Below are 18,983 nucleotides of genomic sequence, written 5' to 3'. Positions count from 1 at the left end.
ATAACTCATCTCATTTGCAGTGTTGTGCTGCAAAGCAATAAGGCAAATGCCACTTGGGAGCACGACAGTGATCTATATTGAGACTTTATCGTACTCAAGGACCAAATGTATGTCTTGGGTGTTGGCAAGCATGCATCACTGGGCATCTGTGCCCACCCACTCCCCCCGTTATATTAACTGTCTTGCAAGATGATTTTTTTTGTAGAGCCCGTGGCGGTCTGCTTTATAAATAAGCATAATTTACAACATGTTACTCAGAGGAAATGTTACGTCTAAAGCTGCTATCTGTCGATAGTGCCTTAATTAGTGGGAGGATATAATCCTGGATGTGCTAATGATCAGGGTGACTACATGTGCTCTGAGTCGTGACAGTTCAGAAGGTGTTACTTCTAATCTTATCCCTGGACTGGCTGTGTCTTCACATCCGAGCATGATGGCCCTTCAAGGGTACAGGCCTTGAGGCAACTCCGCAACAAAAGTGTGAAAGCTTGCATTAATTAATCAGTGGATTCTTTGGAACTTAGATAGACTCTTTGCCACATCATTGCTACACTAATGACCCACGAGTCAGACCCTGTCTTGGGAGAACAAAACAACACATGAAGCTTAAAATAGTCCTTTGTTGTTTATGATGTGCCAACTATTTCAGTGACCTCTACTGTATGTCTCAAAATGCACTTTAGGGAGCTTGTTACTGTACCAATCAGCTTCAAAATCCCTCCTCAGGCGCTGTAAACTACATTCTCTGGGTATCTGCATTTTCCACAAAGCAGTTCCAGTCAGGTATTTCTGCAGCGGTAAGTACACAGAGGAATAGCTGGGGGGGGGTCAAGGCAACCTCTTGGGATGCTCCAAACCTGGACAATTTAGCAGTTTGTTGTGTAAGGTGTATCTTCCCTGAGACCGACAACTAGAACTTCACAAGCATCTATCTCGAGTGTCGGGAGACAAGAGGGGAAAAACTCTCACTTAAACATGCTAGTGTCCCAGAAGTCTAGGAACAAATTCAACATTTAGAAGAAGAACATCTGGGTACATAGATGTATATACATCTATGTACCCAGATAGCTAACAGTAGTCTACCACAGAGCCCTCTACCACCACTTCACCACTTCAAACCAGAGTGCAAGCCATGCACTCACATCGTTTACTGTAAGTAGCCCAAATAAGCTACTTTTTGGCACCATGAGGAGCCGTTTGTTAATGAGTTAAACTAGACCACAAATTATGTTTTTGAATTGATTGGGAATAAAATTCAGACTCAACCTCCATTGATATTTATTTTACTGTAACCTCACATTCTACATATATTTTTGAATGCTTTCTGACAAGTTCTACAGAGACAGTCGGCCCATGCATAATACTTTATATAGCGGGCTCAATGTGTGGGAGGAGAGAGCACAAACAATAGTGACTGTGGTTCCTCTCGGGCCTGAAGCCTTGTCATTTCCTCTCCTAGCTAGCTAATTGCATTCACCTGCCAACCCAGGTGGAAGCTATCCTGTGATTAAGAGGTTGGAATGAAACCACCGGGACTCCGAGCACAGATAGCCAAGTACGAGAACTATTTGTACAAGCAGCAAGACAAGCTGGAGAAGAAGAAATGCCTCTGTTCTCAAAAAGCAACATGTCTAACAACTGCATACACCTCTGCTTTATTAAGGACTCTACAACTTGAGAGCTTGAACTAAAAACTATTCCAAATCAAACTTCCACGATAAGATCCCTTCAAACCCACTTCATGTGCACTTAATATGACCTTTTTTTGTGGGCGCCATCAAAATAGATTTGTAAAGAAGACAGACTCAAAGGTCTTGTGTGCAAAGCTGCAAAGCTGTGAGAACAAATTTCCTCCTGGGGGACAATTAAGTATTGTATTATATTGTATAGTCAAACTAAAAAATGCCCAAAGGAGACATCTGACTCTTGGGTGATATGAACTGTTACTTAGGTTTTTGCAGGTTAGAAGGTTAAGCTCAAATGAAGCACAGGTGTTGCATTCAGATTAGACTTTCAACTAAACACCCACATAATGCTGCTCAACATCACTTATATGATTACAGTCAGTCATGGAAAATGACTTTTTATGGCTTTAGGAAACACAAGAGGGTGTGACGTGAAGGGTAACAGAGATTAGAAGAGCTGGGTGACAGTGAGAAACAGTCTTTGTGTTTGGACTTTCTCCCCAAACCCCTGCTATATATCTGTTTCTGGACAGAAACAAGAAGAAATATGGGGATGTGCTGTCGTATCGCTGATTGGGTTTGATTTTGGAGTAACACAATTACCAGTGGATCGAACCTTCCCGGTGCTGCTCTCTGTACCACCTGCGGGTTCAGCCTAAATGATGGCTGCACACATAACTGAGTCTGCAGGCAGAAGCCTCAGTGAGAGCTTCCCACTTGAAAACACGAGGGGCCAAATTGGTAATTGGTTCTGCATCATATGTCAGGAATGGGATGTCTAAACTAGAATTGAGGCAAGTGCTTCACTCAAAGCTTCTTCTATTGTGAGCGAGATATAGTTTTCCTCCTTTCCCTTGCTGCATTGTTTTCTTCTCTTTTCTTGTTCCTGACATTTTTGACTTGCACAGATATGACTTTTTTGCAAAATACACTTTTTTTGTAGTTCCATCTACCTACATCCAATGATCTCCCTGATTTAGGATTTCTGACGGTGGTGAAGTCACCGTGAGTTGATGTGACTTAACTAAGGTCTGCAAACCCTATGTTTCCTGCTGCTGTTTTAACTGGTGAAATAAGTGATGGCTGACAGCCAAAGAAAATACTATTTGTAAGTCACTAAGATAAGTGCCAACCACAATTTTTTCTGGTCAGCCAATCAAGACAAGACGAGACATGGTCATTAAAAAAATCACCAACTGGTATATTTTAATTTTTGCACGGATGTATACAACACGAAGAAGCAGCCTGGATGAACTGATTGATGAAGAGCTAAGCAACAGGCTTCCCTTCAGCAAGAAAACCAACCTTGTTTGTTCAACTTCGTTGTAGAAAACTACTGATTTGTCAGGATGAAACCAGACAGAGAGTTTGTTATTTTATTCAGGTGACTTCTTCAGTGAAGAGAGTGAGATTATTTGGTTTCTCTGCTCAGGGATATATAACATTTTAAAAGATTATTTAAGTGCAAAAGGGCATATTAATCTGGCCTGAAATCTTAAGGAATACACCATTTACAAAGATAATACTTATAATTTAGTCATCCCAATTTAAAGCTCCAAGTTTCCAATCTGCGGGATAATTCATATAATATGGGGAATTCACAGGGTTATTGAATGTTTAATAAGAATGGTAAAAATCACATTGTATGCAGACGACAGTGTGATATATGACAGGTCTATTCCCACTGTGCATACGGCAAGATGATCTGTATCTTCATTGGGTGGTAAGTTTTGGATGAACAATTTAAAAAAGGTAGAAAACCTACACTGCTGCTCCAGTATTGTGCTGGCTAGCAATGCTATCATTCTGACAGCAGCTCAAGAGGAGCACATATTTCTACTGTTGATATTCATTTGTACGCCGATATAGTTTTGGTTATCCAGCGGCCCCATTTCAAATTACACGTCAACTGAAATGTTCCCTTGCCATGTAATCATTGCTCAAGGAAACAAGCTGTTCCATGCTTGCGGAGAGGCTGTGCATGCTGATTTTTCTGACTGCTGGTTTGGGGACGCAGGTCACATAGACCTCAGGAATCCCTCCAACTTCACTGATGTGACTTCTTGGCACAAGTTGTTTTCCTGCAGCGGTTGCTTTCTCCTTCATACAAAGGGTGGGAAAAGAAAAGAGAGAGCAAGACGCAAAGGAATGAGAAAAGTTTGGGAAGGGACTTCAAGGAAGGACAAGAGGAAACTGTTTAGAACAGAAGTCAACTGAGAGGAGCTGTAGCTAAATAGAGAGAGGCAAAACTGAAAGGAAGACGAGGAGAGACACGTGGGAGAAAGAGGGACTCTGAGGAAGGAGAGGATAGAAGCAGAAGGGGGCGGAGGTTCGCCGTTAGCAGGGCTGTCAGGTGCTGTCAGGATGATGAATGGGAGGCCAGAGCGGGCTGTGAGGGCTCTGATGGGAGCCGCTGAGCTTTACATCACTCTCCTGAGTGTTTGTGAAAGGTTATTAAAGGCGCTTAAATCACCCGCTTCTGACACGGGACCCGCTACCAGCCACCAAACTTCCCCAAAAGTGCCGGCACTGACGACGTGTGCGGAGTCAAAAGATCCCGAGCCGAGAAAAGACAAAAGGAGAAAGCGGCAGCTCAGGTCTCAGGTACGAACATGCAATGAGAGGGGTTGAGGAGGCAACGACACGCAGATGGATTGTCTTTTTTCAAAGGAATAATGTAGGGTAAATGGGTTCAACAGCAGTCATCCATCATTACGGCTGATTCACAGTTCAGTAAGGTTATTGTGAAAAAATCAATACAGACACAGGCTCAAAATGGAAGCCTATAAAGTGGAAAATCACTACTTTAATTTAGGGGATTTAATAACTTGGTTGTGGAATCACTGCAAATATTTCTCATTCTTTGGTGTGTATTAAGCCTTTTATTAATTCCACTATTCCCAAAGTCAAGTACTCCTTACTTTACTCCTTACTTTTTTCTGCTGTTTTAACACTGAAACTCATTTCTTAAACATTCCCTGAGTCAGCTCATTTCTTTTGGAGGACAGTTGATATACAGTGTTTGTGTTGGCAGTGCTTATTTTAAGAAGGAAAGGTTTAAAGACTCACTTTTAGACTGAGAGGGCTTGAAAAGGTATTGATCCTTTGCTGTGATTAATGTACTCACTTTCACACTCATACTGAAGGTTGCGGCCAGTGTCAAGTTTAGCAAAGGTCCATTATGTAAGGGATAATGCACAACGAGGTGTCCATTCTATATTTTAAAGGAGAATCTGTCAATACAGATGAACCCCAGTCAATATCACCGTGGTTACCTGTTTAATACCAAAGCTGACTATTTTGCCAGGGTGTAAAATTAGAACAAGAACAGCCTCTTTTATTTTAACTTCTTTATATATGTGTGTATTATGAAGAAATAGTGAACACCCTGCAGCCAATCAGAATCGAGTATTAACCCAGACCATGGTATAACTTCGATTTTTGCAGCCAATCAGATTGAATCATCCTTTAACCACTTCCTGTTCTGTTTGGTAGTTTAATCTTGCATCAACTTGTTTTAGTTGTAACACGTTCAAGACGATGAGTCCAGTGCTTGAGTGAATCTAAGTTGCTTTGACAGGACAGGACATGATGCGAGGTTGTTTTGGGAGTTTGTCTCTTGACCTCTTGTTTCCAGTCGCTGCTAGCGCTGAAGGCTACCCCGCTACCATCGGAAACATAGCCTAGCGCATCCAATTAGATGACAGACAGGTTTGAGGATGAGACAAACGCAGCGCTCTTGTTGGATCTCGCATGTCAGCTAATGGAGTTGTGCTTGCAGCTTGGTTGCACAGCACTGGCTCTCTCTGCTGGGACTCGGATCAGGATTGAAAATGTATCTTTCAGGAGATTCCTGCTTCTCGTTGCTTTGTTAAACTAAGAACCTTGCCTCCTAGGATAACGTCATACATGTTTTAAGCTTGGTGAGTAAGGAAAAGAAAACAAAGCTCAGCGCTTGCACTGATCTGACCAACAAACATCCATCCGAATGTGTCTCTTTAATGTAGAGAATGAATGAAATCTCCAGGAAATTCTGCATAATTATTCAAATTTATGGGTTTACTTGAGCAAATAGTCTATACCTGGTCATGATGTTGAGCTCCAGAAGGACACCAAAGGTCAAGAATAAAACACACGCTGAATAAATTGAGATGTTTTCTCCCTTCTCATACACGACTGTGTTTTAAGCTTGTGTTGAGTCAGATCCTTTTTTCAAAATATAGATTTTTGTGTCAGCGGGAGGAGAGTTTGGCTGTCCCACAGAGCCGAGGCCCTGCAGGCTGGAGGCCATTTCATGGTCTCTGATTCTCATTTGTCATTCAGCAGTGTTAAATACTAGTAGGCAAATACTCGCTGACACGAGAGGGCGAGGCGATCGAAAGCAATTAGGCGTCTTTTTCTAGGAAAATCTGCAAACAATTCCAGTATTTAACCAAAAGAAAGAAAAAAAAAAAAGTATAAAATAAAACGCTTGGGAGTTCAGCAGATTTGTCCATGCTTTTGGAAATCTTTCAAAAGTGAAGTCTGAGTCACTCCGACTATCTGAAAGCCTCCTTGCTGAAGTCTATGACACACCAGAGTGGCAAAAATTCGATTTATTCATCTTCATGCCTCTGCTGCAGGGAGAAAAAATAATATTCAAACCCCGTCACACCCTGTGTCTATCCTGGGTAGAATTTCATTGAGGGCAGACTCTCGCAGCATCTCACACATTCTCTTCATACATCAGAAAGTCTCATGCATCTACACCTGGAAGCCGCCGGGATTTATCACAGGGATCCTACACATATTAAAATCCAAATCACAGACATTTTCAGACTGAAATTTCATGTCAAATTCCCCATTTTTCCTACAATATGTTTGACATTACAGCAGAAATAGCTCATAGATCATTCTGTCAATAACTGGACTTCTACCCGCACTGTGAGAACGAGATGCTTTCCTATTACTTTGGAAACTTGAGCAAACAGGCACTTTGGTTTGGATCATTTTTATCAGTGATCTCAGTTTAAACATGTTGCTGATAAGTAGCTCTATACACACAAAGGTTAGTCATGGTTGGTTGGTCATGGAGTCCCAACAGGTGCTGTGCTTGGACCAGCCCTTTTCACCTCATTTACGCTACCTCTAGGTAATATGATGCGGAAACGCTCCATACATTTTTGGAATAATTGTACTATACTTGTACTTGTATACTATACATGAGTCTGGTTCTGCTCAAGGTTTCTGCCTGATATCAGGAAGTTTGATTGCCACTGTTGACAAGTGCTTCGCTCATGGTGGATTAGTGGTGAGTCTTACTTTCAGTAAACAGAAAAATAACCAAACATCAGCATGTTATATTTCTCAACGAGAGTCTCACTGTGTAATGACTAATAAAAATGCTTGATAGGAATCAGCAGCATGCCTGTAAATCATCTTTTATGATTCAAACCGATCAGCTGGGAACAATGAGCTGTGCTTTTACTCACGCTGAGCCTGTCTCCAGCTTTGCCATCGAGGGACGACTCTTTGTGCAACAGGTTGTACTGTGAAAGCCTCCTGCTGTCCTCCAGATGTGAAAACACGTCGTGCTGGTAGTAGTCCATGATTGACGGGGTTTTCTCCACGCTGCTTCTCTTTAGGGTCTCCTCGTTGTGATCCACTGTAGGAACAGGAATTTGGTTGTTAAAGTACGTGGACATGTAGAGAAAGGAAGCAGCTGTAATGTTAAAATGGGAAGAAATTAACTGTATGAATCATTTGGTTATTAGAAAATGAAACCGAACCTGAGTCGCTCTTCTTGGTCCTGTTGACCAGAGTCCTCTGAGGCGAGCCCAGAGTGCTTCCCTCGGGTTGGGCCTCAGAGTCGCTGCTGCTGCTCCCCGAGTACGTGCACACTTGCAGGGCTCTTTCCTGTTCATATTAGAAAAAGCAGACTCCTTTTAAAACACAGACATAAAGATAAAATAAAGAGGCACCTTTATACTGTCAGTTATGCTAGGAACAAAGAAAGAATGTGAGATATATATAAATGAATCTACATAAATCTTGAGATATAGCTCTGTGCAAAATGTATGAGAGGGATTATTTTTTCCCATTGGAATGATAAAGTAACTGAATTTTTTCAGAGCACAATGAAATATTTAATTGAAGAAATATCCAATATTTAGACTCCCAACTAACCGTCCAATTTTAACTGTATTATTAAAATACTTATTTTACTTTCCTCGGGCTGTAAATGTGTCAGTTAGCTAATTTGACAGGAAAAGACTTACACCAGGGATATCGTGATCCTTGTTTTTCCCCTTCCTTTCTGTTTCCTTCTCTTTGTCCTCTGTGGAGATGTTACTGCGAAGGGCACCAAGACTGAACCTCTTTGTCCTCATTGCGTCTGAAAGTCAACAGAGACAGGACAAAATGAGTTTTACAGTACAGGAAATAGCATAAAAGTGTCTTGCATTCACCATATGGCCAGCTAATGTAATGCATACGGACAGTCGGGGGAGGAAAACATCATTTGAATTCTTCTAAAGTGACAATTTTTCCTCTCGCTGACAGTCTGATGAAGCTCCATTCAACCAGAACCCGTCCAGCTGCCTACACATCCATTTCCAGTATATATGAATGCAGCTGCAACAATATCTGAGCTATCAAACATTAACGGTGTCCAGCCTGCCATTGTTCCCAGCCATGACTCCAGGCAGCTTTCAGGCCTTCAGTCCTGAATGATAAAGCTTTATTATCACTCTGCCTACTCAGACTGGCGCTGCTCTAATTGTCTCTTTTAACATTCAGCTGCATTACAAAAACAGGCTGCTGAAAAGTCTGCAGTAAGACACCTTTGTGCTTCTTTCTCTTCAATGTGTCAGGCCATACTGCTTTTCCGGCAGCCATAAGCCTCTGAAGTATACAGTATTTTAAGTTTTGAAGACTCTCAGCTATCACACCTCTTAGGGGGTAAAGAGAGATATCCAACTTTGGCCCTTCCAATTTTGTTCTCCATTGAGGCCCTACATGGGTTGCTGATGGGCCATTTTTTTGATCTTATGCCCATTTCTTGCCAATATATATTCTTTTGGGTTGCCTACAGTATATGGGCCCCCGATAGCTTCAACACATTTTGAAGCTATCGATGAGACGAACACCAGTTGGAGCCCACCTAAATCATTGACATCCCATATAGATAATGATGGCTTTATTATTCTAAGCCAACAATATGAGGCATTGTTACAAGGCTGAAATGGATCTGAGTTTCCATTGGTTAAAAGGTTCTACACAATAATAAAGATGCACAAAATATCTTTAGGCTCTACTAATCAACACAAGGGAAACTCAACAAGAGCTGAAATGTGACTCAAATTGCTGCCAACACAGCACTGAGGAAAAAAGATTCAGGCTAACGTCATGTAAGCAACAATCCTCTGGTGTTATTGTAGATTTAATCAGCCATCAGATTGCATCCACTCAACACCTTTTTGCTGTGCATCACGTTTAACTCTGAGCTTTATGATTTATGGCTGTGTTGACATGCTCGTCTAATTGCATTTGTTACTTTTTCCTCAGGGCATGGATAGTGTTAGTGTTTTCTTTTAGGACACAGACACCTTTGTAATCTCAGCTGAGTATCAGATGTCAGAGTTGATGCATTAGTTTAAGAATTAGCTGAACAAACAAGGTTCTTCTTTTAATCAGAGCCTCTAATAAAACCAAGACACTTCCTCCTGTCTGCTTGTCTGGAGACCTTGAGTGCTCTGGAGGAAAATGTATTACATCAAAAACACTGACATTCAATCTTTTACTGAGCTTCTGAAAGGTGAAACAAGCTGTGTAAGGCTTTCAGCCAACTTAACAGAAGCTTCTATGGACATGCATCTTTTTGCATTGATTGAGAAATCCAATTGAAAGCAGAGGTGGGCATATTTTTATCAAAGGCTGCAAGACAGATAGAAATATTTTCAGAACAACAAGAATCAACCCCAATTCTAGCTTTTCTCTTAGCTCTGAGCTAAGTGCAAACATATATACACCAAATAACCCTTTGATGAGACTTTCTCGACTCACCTGAAGTTGCTAATTTGGGCAGGCGGCTCTGGGTGTCTTGCGGGTTGTTGCTACATGTCACAGTGGGGTCGGACAGGGAGTGACCCAAGCTGGCAGGGGCATGCAGGCGGGTTTTTGGGAGGGAAGGCACTTTCACATCAGGTTGTGAGGGGTCTGGGTGAGAGGAGAGAGGATCCCGATCGAGCTCGGAGGAGCCCGCGGTCACCGCACCAGGACTGGATTCGGATTTGGGGATGTGGCGACCGCCGGCCCGGGTGACTGAATCGGGAAGAGGGAAGGTGCCGATCCCACTGTCCAGAGTTCTCATCTGACAGCCGGAGCCTAGAGTGACAGGGAGAGGATTGTGACGTCTGGGAGAAGCAGGGAACAACAACGAAGGAAAAGAGAAAGGAAGGCTTGGATTCACATGCAACGGAAAGGGTTGTGTGTGTAGAGGCCATCTGTAAGACATGGCCGAAAGGAGAAAAGAGAAAAGACAGCGTTTTATTCCAATTAGTAGTATAGAAGTGATGCAATTATTAGTATTCCTTTCTGCCTTCCTGATGCAACTTTGTCTATTAGGGACTCATTTGAAGCATTTGTAGCAGCAGATTCTAATCAGATCTGACACGAGGAAGCACCTGCTGCCAGCCATTCTGAACACAACACACAACTCGTGCTACAACCCGAGGACATGTTCCTTTGATTCATCAGGGCGCCTGCTGGGTCGTAATCAGCAGAAACGACAGCGAGCGGCAACAGATGGACGTCGTTTGGAAAGCACAGTTTGCAGAGCCTTGACTCAGGCAGGAACAGATGGACGTCCATCGAGCTCGGCCCAGGTCCTTGTAACTGTGAACACTCATGGCCAACAGTTACATCGGCTAATTATATGTGGTTTGCAACTTTTTGCTGAATTTGTGAAAGTGAAAAAGGCTTGTCACGTTTCTTTCTTTCCTTGTTTATGCGAGTTGCTGTGGGCAAACTTGGGCTGAACTCTTTCCCATTATGCTCTATCTTCGGCAGTCGGCCTTGGAGGCGATGAATCCTCAACAGCTCTGTGTCTCAAAATATTGGTATGCGAAAACTCTGGCATGTTTTGTAGAGGTGGATCGATATTGACAGGCTCTGCTACTCCGCTGTGTAGCCTCGTCTTGCCGGGGTTTCTGGAGCACAAACACTGACTCGTCATGAGTATTTGCTTCAATGAATAAAAGTTGGCTCTGTGTGCTGTCAGGCTGTACAGCTGAGTTTCAAACGAGTTTGCAAGGAGGGTAAGGGGCACGTTCTGAGAATTGGTTCATTCCTATGAACATTTTTTCTTAGGCTTGAGTCAGAAGCTCAAACTATTGATCCGTATTTCTTTCTTGCATTGCTTACAAGAAAGTCTCTTGGCGCCATTAACCAAGCACTGAACTGCAATCTTCTCTGAATGTCCAAATACTGTGGATGAATTCACAGATGCTGGAGTTAAAGGAGGTAACTTGTTTGTGTTCTTGGTGCAAAAACTTGACGTCAGTGTTCTTATGTGTGTGTTTTTGGATATTTTTCTGACTTCTTCTGACATACTTTGCACTTAAAAGCTGTGAGAAGGACTCTCATGTGTTTGCATGTGCATGTACACTGTGTTCAATGGATAGATGGCCCATTTTGTGAGTCCCCTGAGGACAGTTGTTGCTAAACACATCCAAAGAGTCAAACAAATCTAAGTTTCCAACTGGCATGTTGTGAAGATGAACAGAGTACACACATGAATGCTCATTTGTGAGTGTGAGAAAGAGAAATGTGGATACAGCCATAGATTACACGGCTGTATAATTGAATGCCAAGCCTCGCTGGTTCAAAATGCCCTCTGTAACCAAACCATAACAAGGTCCACAGTAATTCTACCCAGAGGCTGCAACGACTGGACATAATCCAGTTTTTCATGAGCTCCCTATCATTTCAGTACACCTCCTCCAGGGTTTGAAAGGAGAAAGCTGCGGTGTTGATACCTTTACCTTGTTTAAATGGCCTTTATACCAAGAGGAGATATAAGAAGGAAAAGAAAGAGTCCACTTTTAAACCTCTTGTTGGAGAGATTTCTGTGGCGGTAAACACATGAAAGGGCCATGAAGACTGACATAAATTGTAAAGTCATATTTCAGACTAGTATTGTATGTCATCAAGCTCAGGAATTAAGCTTTTTTGAAATCTGTTTATTTTGCTTCTAGAGAAGTCTGAAGGCCCAAGAAGTAAGTCTTCAGAGCCAGCCTCAGCGAAGTAATTGCTGAATTACTGGTATTGATCAACACTGCCATCAAACCCTAACAGATATATTAGAGTCATTCTCCGCTTTGGGCAAGTCCAAATGTTATTTATTGTCCCTTTGCCAGAAAAAGTACTGCCTCAAGGGAAGTTCTTCTAATAAACAAAAACTGACCAGTGGGGAGAGAATCACATTCATAACTTGAGCAATGGATTTTGCTGGAGCTACTCGCATCATAAAATGAATGTTTGGATAGAAGCTGTTCATATGATTGATGGTTTTGTCCACGTTTTGGGCCTGTGAATGCTACACTTCAAAAAAAAAAAAAAAACCCTGACATTAAAGCAGCACCGAGGAGCCGCGGCTGAAACCTTTATGAAATATTTAATACAGACTGTCTGGAAGTGCTTAGATGGCAGAATATATAAAAAGGCACGGTGTTAATCTGAACAAAAAAATAATTGAGGGTTTTATTTTCAGCAGCGAGGCCGCCACCCATCATCAGCTAATTTCCACACTCCGTTTTGGCTCGGTCAAAGATTCACTGTTGGACTCTTTTGTTGAAGCTTTAAAGCAGAAAGACAAGTTAAGTTCAGAACCTGTTTCTGGTTCTAGATTATTCCCAGCAAAGGTCAGCCTTGCCAAAATACTTCTAGTTTAATTATAAAGTGTACATTGTGTTTTAAAGTTGGACCCCAACAGTGAATATAGAAAGATCATATCTACTATAGTGAGACTAAAAACACCACCACTTACAATATGCAAACCAATGACTAACACTGAACCATCTCTAAGGACATCCAATTTATAAACTATTAAAAGTTTTGCTTCTTTCACACACAGTGTGGCCACAAGTTATTAAAAAAACATCCTCTTGCAGAGGATCTAAAGTTTTGCTGGCCGTGGTGCTTTATTACAAGATAAGTCATTCTGACCTTTGAGATGGATCACTGAGACAATATCTCAAATATCTCGCTGAGTGACAACTGAGTGACAAACTCACTGCACTCCACTTCATGTTAACAGCTGTTCCACTCTCTGAATGCCCTCCCCACGCTATAACACACACCACAATGTACGTCTGTAGCACGGATATGATGATAAACATTGTCTTGTCGTGTTTTATGCATCATTTTTTTTCACTTCCATAGCTGCTCAGGCATTGTAAAATATCACCCGGTCGCACATCAATCACCTCACTAGACTGTCAACGTGTTGTTCACCGCCGCCGCTATTTCCCCGAAGTAATGGCAAGTCTGGCAGTGAGGGAGAATTAGTGGGCGAAGGGATTGAGTTGTCAATCACATCAGGAAGTCACAACTGTAAAACGTGTTAATGCCCGGTTGCACTGGTTGATTTCTGATGGTTAGTGACAGATTTTGTAAGCTTGGAAAAGAAAAAATTGGACTGGCTGAGGTAAATACTCGCAAATATGAAAGTCAGAGGCTTAGAAGAGATGGAGCGAGCTCACGGCAAAGAGAGAAGTTAGTCAAAAGGAATATTTCACATAGCATCGTGTGCTTTTTTGCTGTAGGACTTCTATATAAGCTTACCTATCATGTGGTCCTGACATGCTGTATCCGGCATGGGTCCCTCTTCATTTTCAGCCCTCAGGTTGATCTTCTCAGTCATCAGAAGGGTCTAGATCAATAAAAGAAGACACAGTTTGTTGACATAAACTAGAAAAAGGCAGCTAAAATACACCATTTAATATACAAGTACCATCATATACAAGTGTCTTAGAACGGTTTTTCTGTAAGCTGTCAAATTCTATTTTAAAAGTGCCACTTCAGAGCAATCTGCAGAGGGAAACTGAGAATTAAAGACTTAGCGCTACAGATTCATGCGTTTAGTACTTTTTCAGATGAAAAGAGAAGCTTCTGGCGTCGTAAAACATTCAAAGTTTTGTCCAAAAAGAAGTCAGGCCATTGTTGTACTTTCCTGCTTTCCTTTAATTGGGTTATTTTTCAAAAAAAATGAAAAAGGTTTAGTTTTTGGTTGGTTAAAGTGCAGGAGCTTGTAGGTCACAGAGTGTTCGTCTTTTGTTGTATTTCTGTGGGGAGGAGATAGAGAGAAAGCTCCGAGGATGGTATTAAATGTCCCCTTTGTCAAATTGAGTGCCTGCGATAAGGGGCTACTCCATGTTATCAAAATTCCCCATCATGTGCAGTGAGACTGTCTTTTTGAAACACTCTTTCTCCATTCAGTCTGCTCTTTATACCTCCTTTTTTATAGCTTTTTTATGATCTTTTAAGCACTCCGCCTCCTTCCTTTCTCTCTGGTCTTTTGACTGACAGATAATAAAGAGTAAACCCACAAGGTCATAATTTTAGCCTCTTGCCTGCAAAGAGCGCAGATATGATTTAAAGAACGGAGAAACTGCTTAATTTAAGTTTGCATTCTGGCTGAGACATAGCTTTAAAACCTCCAGCCTTGTGGAAAGAAAAACAACATCAGCTTGGGAAGATAATGAAAAAGTAGGCGATGAATTGTAGGCTGAGTAAGAACACAGTGTGAATCAATAGCAACCCTTTAGGGGATGTGATGCTGAAGAGGCGGCGGGGTTGTGGATTGTTTATGAACATGTTCATGTACTGTACAAGTGTGAAAACCTGCGGGAATTTGCATGTGTTAGTGTTTGTGCCAACAAGGCGGCCAAACAAGCACAGCTCGACACAGGCTGCACTTAATAAGTCTGTAAAGTTGTGTTATGGCGCCGTGTTTGCTCACTTACAGCGGTATCTGTGCAGATCTCCATATCTCCCTTCATTTCGCCGTGTTTCTTGGGCGAGGAGATCCCGGGCGGCGATGCAGCCAAAGAGTTGCCCTTCACAGTGGTCCTGTGAGGATAAAAGATTTGATCTGTTTTCATGTCTGTGTGTCGAGTTCCTCCTTTATCAACTCCGCAGGTACAAAGTGAGCCTGCTGATAAATTGCACTGACCTGGTTTTGCTTCAAACATGTGTGTACAGGCACAGAAATATCATCAAATGTTTAACAACCTCAATCAAATGCTTCCCCGTGAGTGATTGTTTGCAGTTTCTGTTTAAAAAAATCTGACAGTTGAGATCTGATATGTGAACTAATGGGACGGAAATGTCGAGTTTTCCTGGCTTATAGATAATTTACTTTGTGTGTACTGCCTGTGTGTCTGAATGCATGTCCAAGTTATGGCTCATGCTCACTGGATTGCAGTCATAGGTCATACAGAAGGCTTCTGCATGTGCTGTTTTGTTGCACTCATGTTTAATACAGTAATGGCTAATGTTAAATGTCACAGAGCAACCAATCTGCTTCAGGTTTTTGTTCATTCAAAGCGGAAGACTGACAGGGAAGAAATCAGCAAATCATCCGATACATTTCGATAATGTATTTTTGATGGTGAGGTTATTGTTTACCCACCTGCCAAGAAGCTCTTTCACAAACTGGTCTTTGCCGATAAAAGCAGTGGTACACTGGATCTGACTGGCAATCTGCCCCATCTGATTGTTGCAGTGGTCCATGATGGAGCTCAGCTTGTTGTTCATCTCGGAGAGATTCTGCACCTCCTGGCCCTCTTTCTGCTTCTTATCCTTTTTCTTGTCAGACTTCATTTGCTTGCCTCCGAGAACTGATCCAATCTTAAGCTCTTTCTTCTCGTCTTTTCCCTTGGGGGAGTCCGCTTTCTTGCCACTCAGAGCTGGAAGTTTGCTCTTACGAAGTCCGAACCAGTTTGCCAAAGACGGGCCTGTTTTCTGTTTGGCCTCGGTGGCAGCAACCTTCTCTTGTTCTTGACATTTCTGCAGATTCTCTTCAATTCCCATCATGACTTTCTCTTCAATAGTGCAGGCTGTGGGGCTGATTTTTTTCTCCTCCATATCTGGGGCTTTGTTTGGAGAGTCTGTCTGGGTTTTTACTTCCTGGCTAAAGTCTGGTTCGTTCGGGGTCAATGCTATGCCCCCGGTCTCTTGTGCTTGATTTTCTGAGCTGTAGACACAAGAGGATTGTGGCTGAAATTGTGGATGAGATGCAACCTTTGCTGGCTTACGAATGTTTTTCAAACCAATCTTATCACTGATGGGTAAGCTGCGTGCCTCTTTTTGTGAAGGTGAGTTGATAGCCTCCCCCTTCCCTGTTCCTTGCGCACCTTCAACCTTGGACCCTGGTTTAGACGTTTTCTCAGGGAGGATGTTTTGACTATTGGACCCTGTCATGCCTCCATAGTGGCTGAGCCGAGACCTGGGGGAATGGACAGGACTCTCAGCTGACCCAACATTGGGCACCTCCAAGGAAGTCTGTCTCGACAAAGAGTTCCCCCTTTCACCTGAGTTTGTGATAATCTGAGTTCGGATTTTTCCTGGTCCATCTAGAGAATTGATGTTGGGTTTCTCAATGTAGTTGGTGCTGAAACTCTGGCTACGAGCTTTGGCCCCATTCATACCCAAGGCTGGCTTGAGATGAGGTTTGGTTGTGATAGATATGGATCTGGAGAAAAGTAGACTTCCCCTTTTCCCGTTATCGCAAGCCTCCGCTTCCTCTGGTACCACAGCAGCTTGTACTTCCTCTTCCTGTAACCTACCCTGAACCTCACCTTTCCCCTCTGTATTGGACATCTTGGGTGGTGGATCAATACTGTATGGTGGTGGCAGGCTGTCATACTGGGGAACAGCAGCCAAAGTCACAGTCTCTTTGGAGACTAAGTTGATATGATCTTTCTCCTGCTTGCCTGGTATAGAGGGACTATTTTTATGGCTAGGGGATTTTAAAAACGCTTTAAACCCCATTGGGATGCGAGTCTTTGAGGACTTTTCTGTGTTTGGGGAAGTTATGACCGAACTGGGTGGACTAATGACTGCTTTACCATTTGGGGGTTCTGTTATACCTTGAGGGGAGTCCTGAAGTGATATAGGTAAACTAATTGATGTCTTCTGCACTGTGTGATGGACATTTTCTTGGGTTGGTCCTCTTTTACCTGCAAATGAGTTCTGAAGTGAGGACCCTCTGAGGGCACTGTAGGGAGGAGGGACATTCTTTGAGCTTTTAGGTGCATTTTCAGTTTCATGAGCACACCCTGAGTTTGGAGGAGGGAGGTAGTCTTTCGTGGTAATCCTCTTAGAAGTGCCTTTAGTGGGAGTCTGAGTCATGGCCGGGGACTTTTGAAGGTGCTGACTGGTTTTGTCGACCAGTTTCTGAGGTGCAAGTGCAGTCCCGTAGCCTGCATCCATGTCTAAACAGTCTTTATCCTTGATGGGGAGTGTACTTTGCATATTTGGTAAAAGTGAGGTCTGGTAACTTGGGGGAGGGCCCCTCACAGTGGTTGGTGTGGATGGTTGAGCCACCCATGTTTTATGTGCTTGAGGTGACCCTTCGTAATTTGGTCTTATCAGTAAGGAGGTGGTACGCCCCGGGGGTGGGGGAGGAGAAGGGGACCTGAGTTTGTTTTTGCTGGTTTCACAGTGTTTGTCTCTGGTTGGCTGTTCGCCACTGTCAGCATACTCCAGGGTTCTCCTTGGGAGGTGTGGGGAACTGGAGGAGGAGCCCTTATTCCACTCTGCCCTGCCAGGGAGCTTGGAGTTTACGGATTTTGGGCTCTGTACGCAGTTTCCTGGTACCTTGATGAACCTGGACAATCTGACTGTAGGAGAAGAGGGGGATTTCTCATGACCAGAGGGTCCTGAGTTTCCACTGGTACTTGGCTCAGTGGTGGAGCCCTTAGAGAACTTAAGTGGGGATCCTGCAGGTTTGTTACGACCAGGTATCTTTGAAGCACTAGACTTGGTACCACCAGACTCGTTCATGGGAGGGATGGAATGGCCCTTAGTGGGTCGGCTGCTTGGTGGCTTGATTAGTTTCCTTTGAGGAGTCAGCGGCATTGGCAACCTTTCTGCACTGCCCTCCCTGCTATTGCTTGATTTACTATTCCTGATTTGATACTCAGATGGCTTCTCTGGAGATTCAAGAACCGAGTAGTTTCTTGTATTTGCAGATTTTTGTTTTGTTGGTCTCTCTTGGGGCACGAGTTCTGCGTAATTGGGAACTACCTTAGTACCTTGAACTTCATTTCGAGGCCCGGCACCAGGGGTACGCTTCTGAGCACAAAGTTCAATGGGCTCTCCTTCTGCATCAAATATTGCCATTATGCTCTCTTCCGACTGAGTACACTTAGTCACTTTGGGCTCCTTTAGTAGGCTGAAAGGCCTGGGCCTTCCATCAGCAGACTGAGTTCGTCCCTGGTCTTTTCCTAACCACCTTTGTTTGAGCAGCTTGGCAGCATCTCTTGACAGCCTTTTAGAATCCATCTCTGCTTTCTCTGCTGACCGGCTAAAGGACATTCGAATGTCACTGAATTCAGACTTAGGTTCCTCTGGATCTTCAACATCAGAGAGGTGACTGGGACCTTGTGGTTCAGAACAGTGTAAAGGTAGCTTGGATGGTTTACTAAAGGCTGATTTCCGTCCTCCTTCAGGAAGAAAACTGTTGATGAAACTCATTAGTTTCTCAGGACGCTCTTTAGAGTCATAACCAAGAGGCTGCGTAGTGACAGGACCAACACTAACATCACCTCCACTTCCTCCTATACTGTCCTGTGTTCCCTCCCAGCTACACAAACTGTCTGAGATACTGTGTGAGAGCCTCTTACAGTAAAACCAGTTGTCCTTTGTGGGGATATTGTCTCCACGACCAGAATGTGGCAATTCATCATCTGCATCGTCCGAATCGTAAGAGAACTTCTTGCCACCGACAGCTAAACCTCTACCCACATGAGTAGGCTTGGATACCCCTTTACTGGTACTCTTGATACCCAGGGAGTAGATGCCCTCGTTGGAGTTCATGCAGTCTTTGTAACCTGACTTGGAGACCTTCGATGAAAAAGAGGCGCTCCTGTGTTTCCTCCTCTGGAGCTTTCGAAGTCCCTCGAGGATGTGGCTCTCCTTGCGCCTCGTTGGCTGCTGCTCCTCCATGGGGTCGCAGATATTACTTGGTGCTGACGAACCCAAACTCAGCCTCTTCTCCCAGGTCAGAGATGACTAGAAAAAAATAATTATATC

General features: G+C 43.2%; 1 protein-coding gene across 5 annotated transcripts in view; it reads right to left on the bottom strand.

Moving 5' to 3' along the window:
- The window catches only part of LOC109984185 (nck-associated protein 5), a 116,297-nt gene that overhangs the window by 2,801 nt on the left and 94,513 nt on the right, over nt 1–18,983 (bottom strand). For 4 of the 5 annotated variants that reach the window (XM_020634222.3, XM_065951927.1, XM_020634223.3 and 1 more), the window contains 7 exons: nt 15,358–18,962; nt 14,690–14,795; nt 13,509–13,596; nt 9,729–10,049; nt 7,943–8,058; nt 7,454–7,580; nt 7,157–7,329 (listed from right to left, as the gene is read on the bottom strand). In XM_020634222.3, the coding sequence (XP_020489878.3) occupies nt 7,157–7,329; nt 7,454–7,580; nt 7,943–8,058; nt 9,729–10,049; nt 13,509–13,596; nt 14,690–14,795; nt 15,358–18,962 (4,536 nt within the window). Of the gene's footprint in view, nt 1–7,156; nt 7,330–7,453; nt 7,581–7,942; nt 8,059–9,728; nt 10,169–13,508; nt 13,597–14,689; nt 14,796–15,357; nt 18,963–18,983 lie in introns of those variants that run through there. The other variant, XM_065951929.1, reaches the window with a different exon arrangement.

This window comes from Labrus bergylta, chromosome 24 (assembly GCF_963930695.1).
Source record: "Labrus bergylta chromosome 24, fLabBer1.1, whole genome shotgun sequence".
Classification (NCBI taxonomy): Eukaryota; Metazoa; Chordata; class Actinopteri; order Labriformes; family Labridae; genus Labrus; species Labrus bergylta.
Note: the sequence above shows the minus strand (reverse complement) of the source record. Positions and strands in the feature narration are given on the sequence as shown.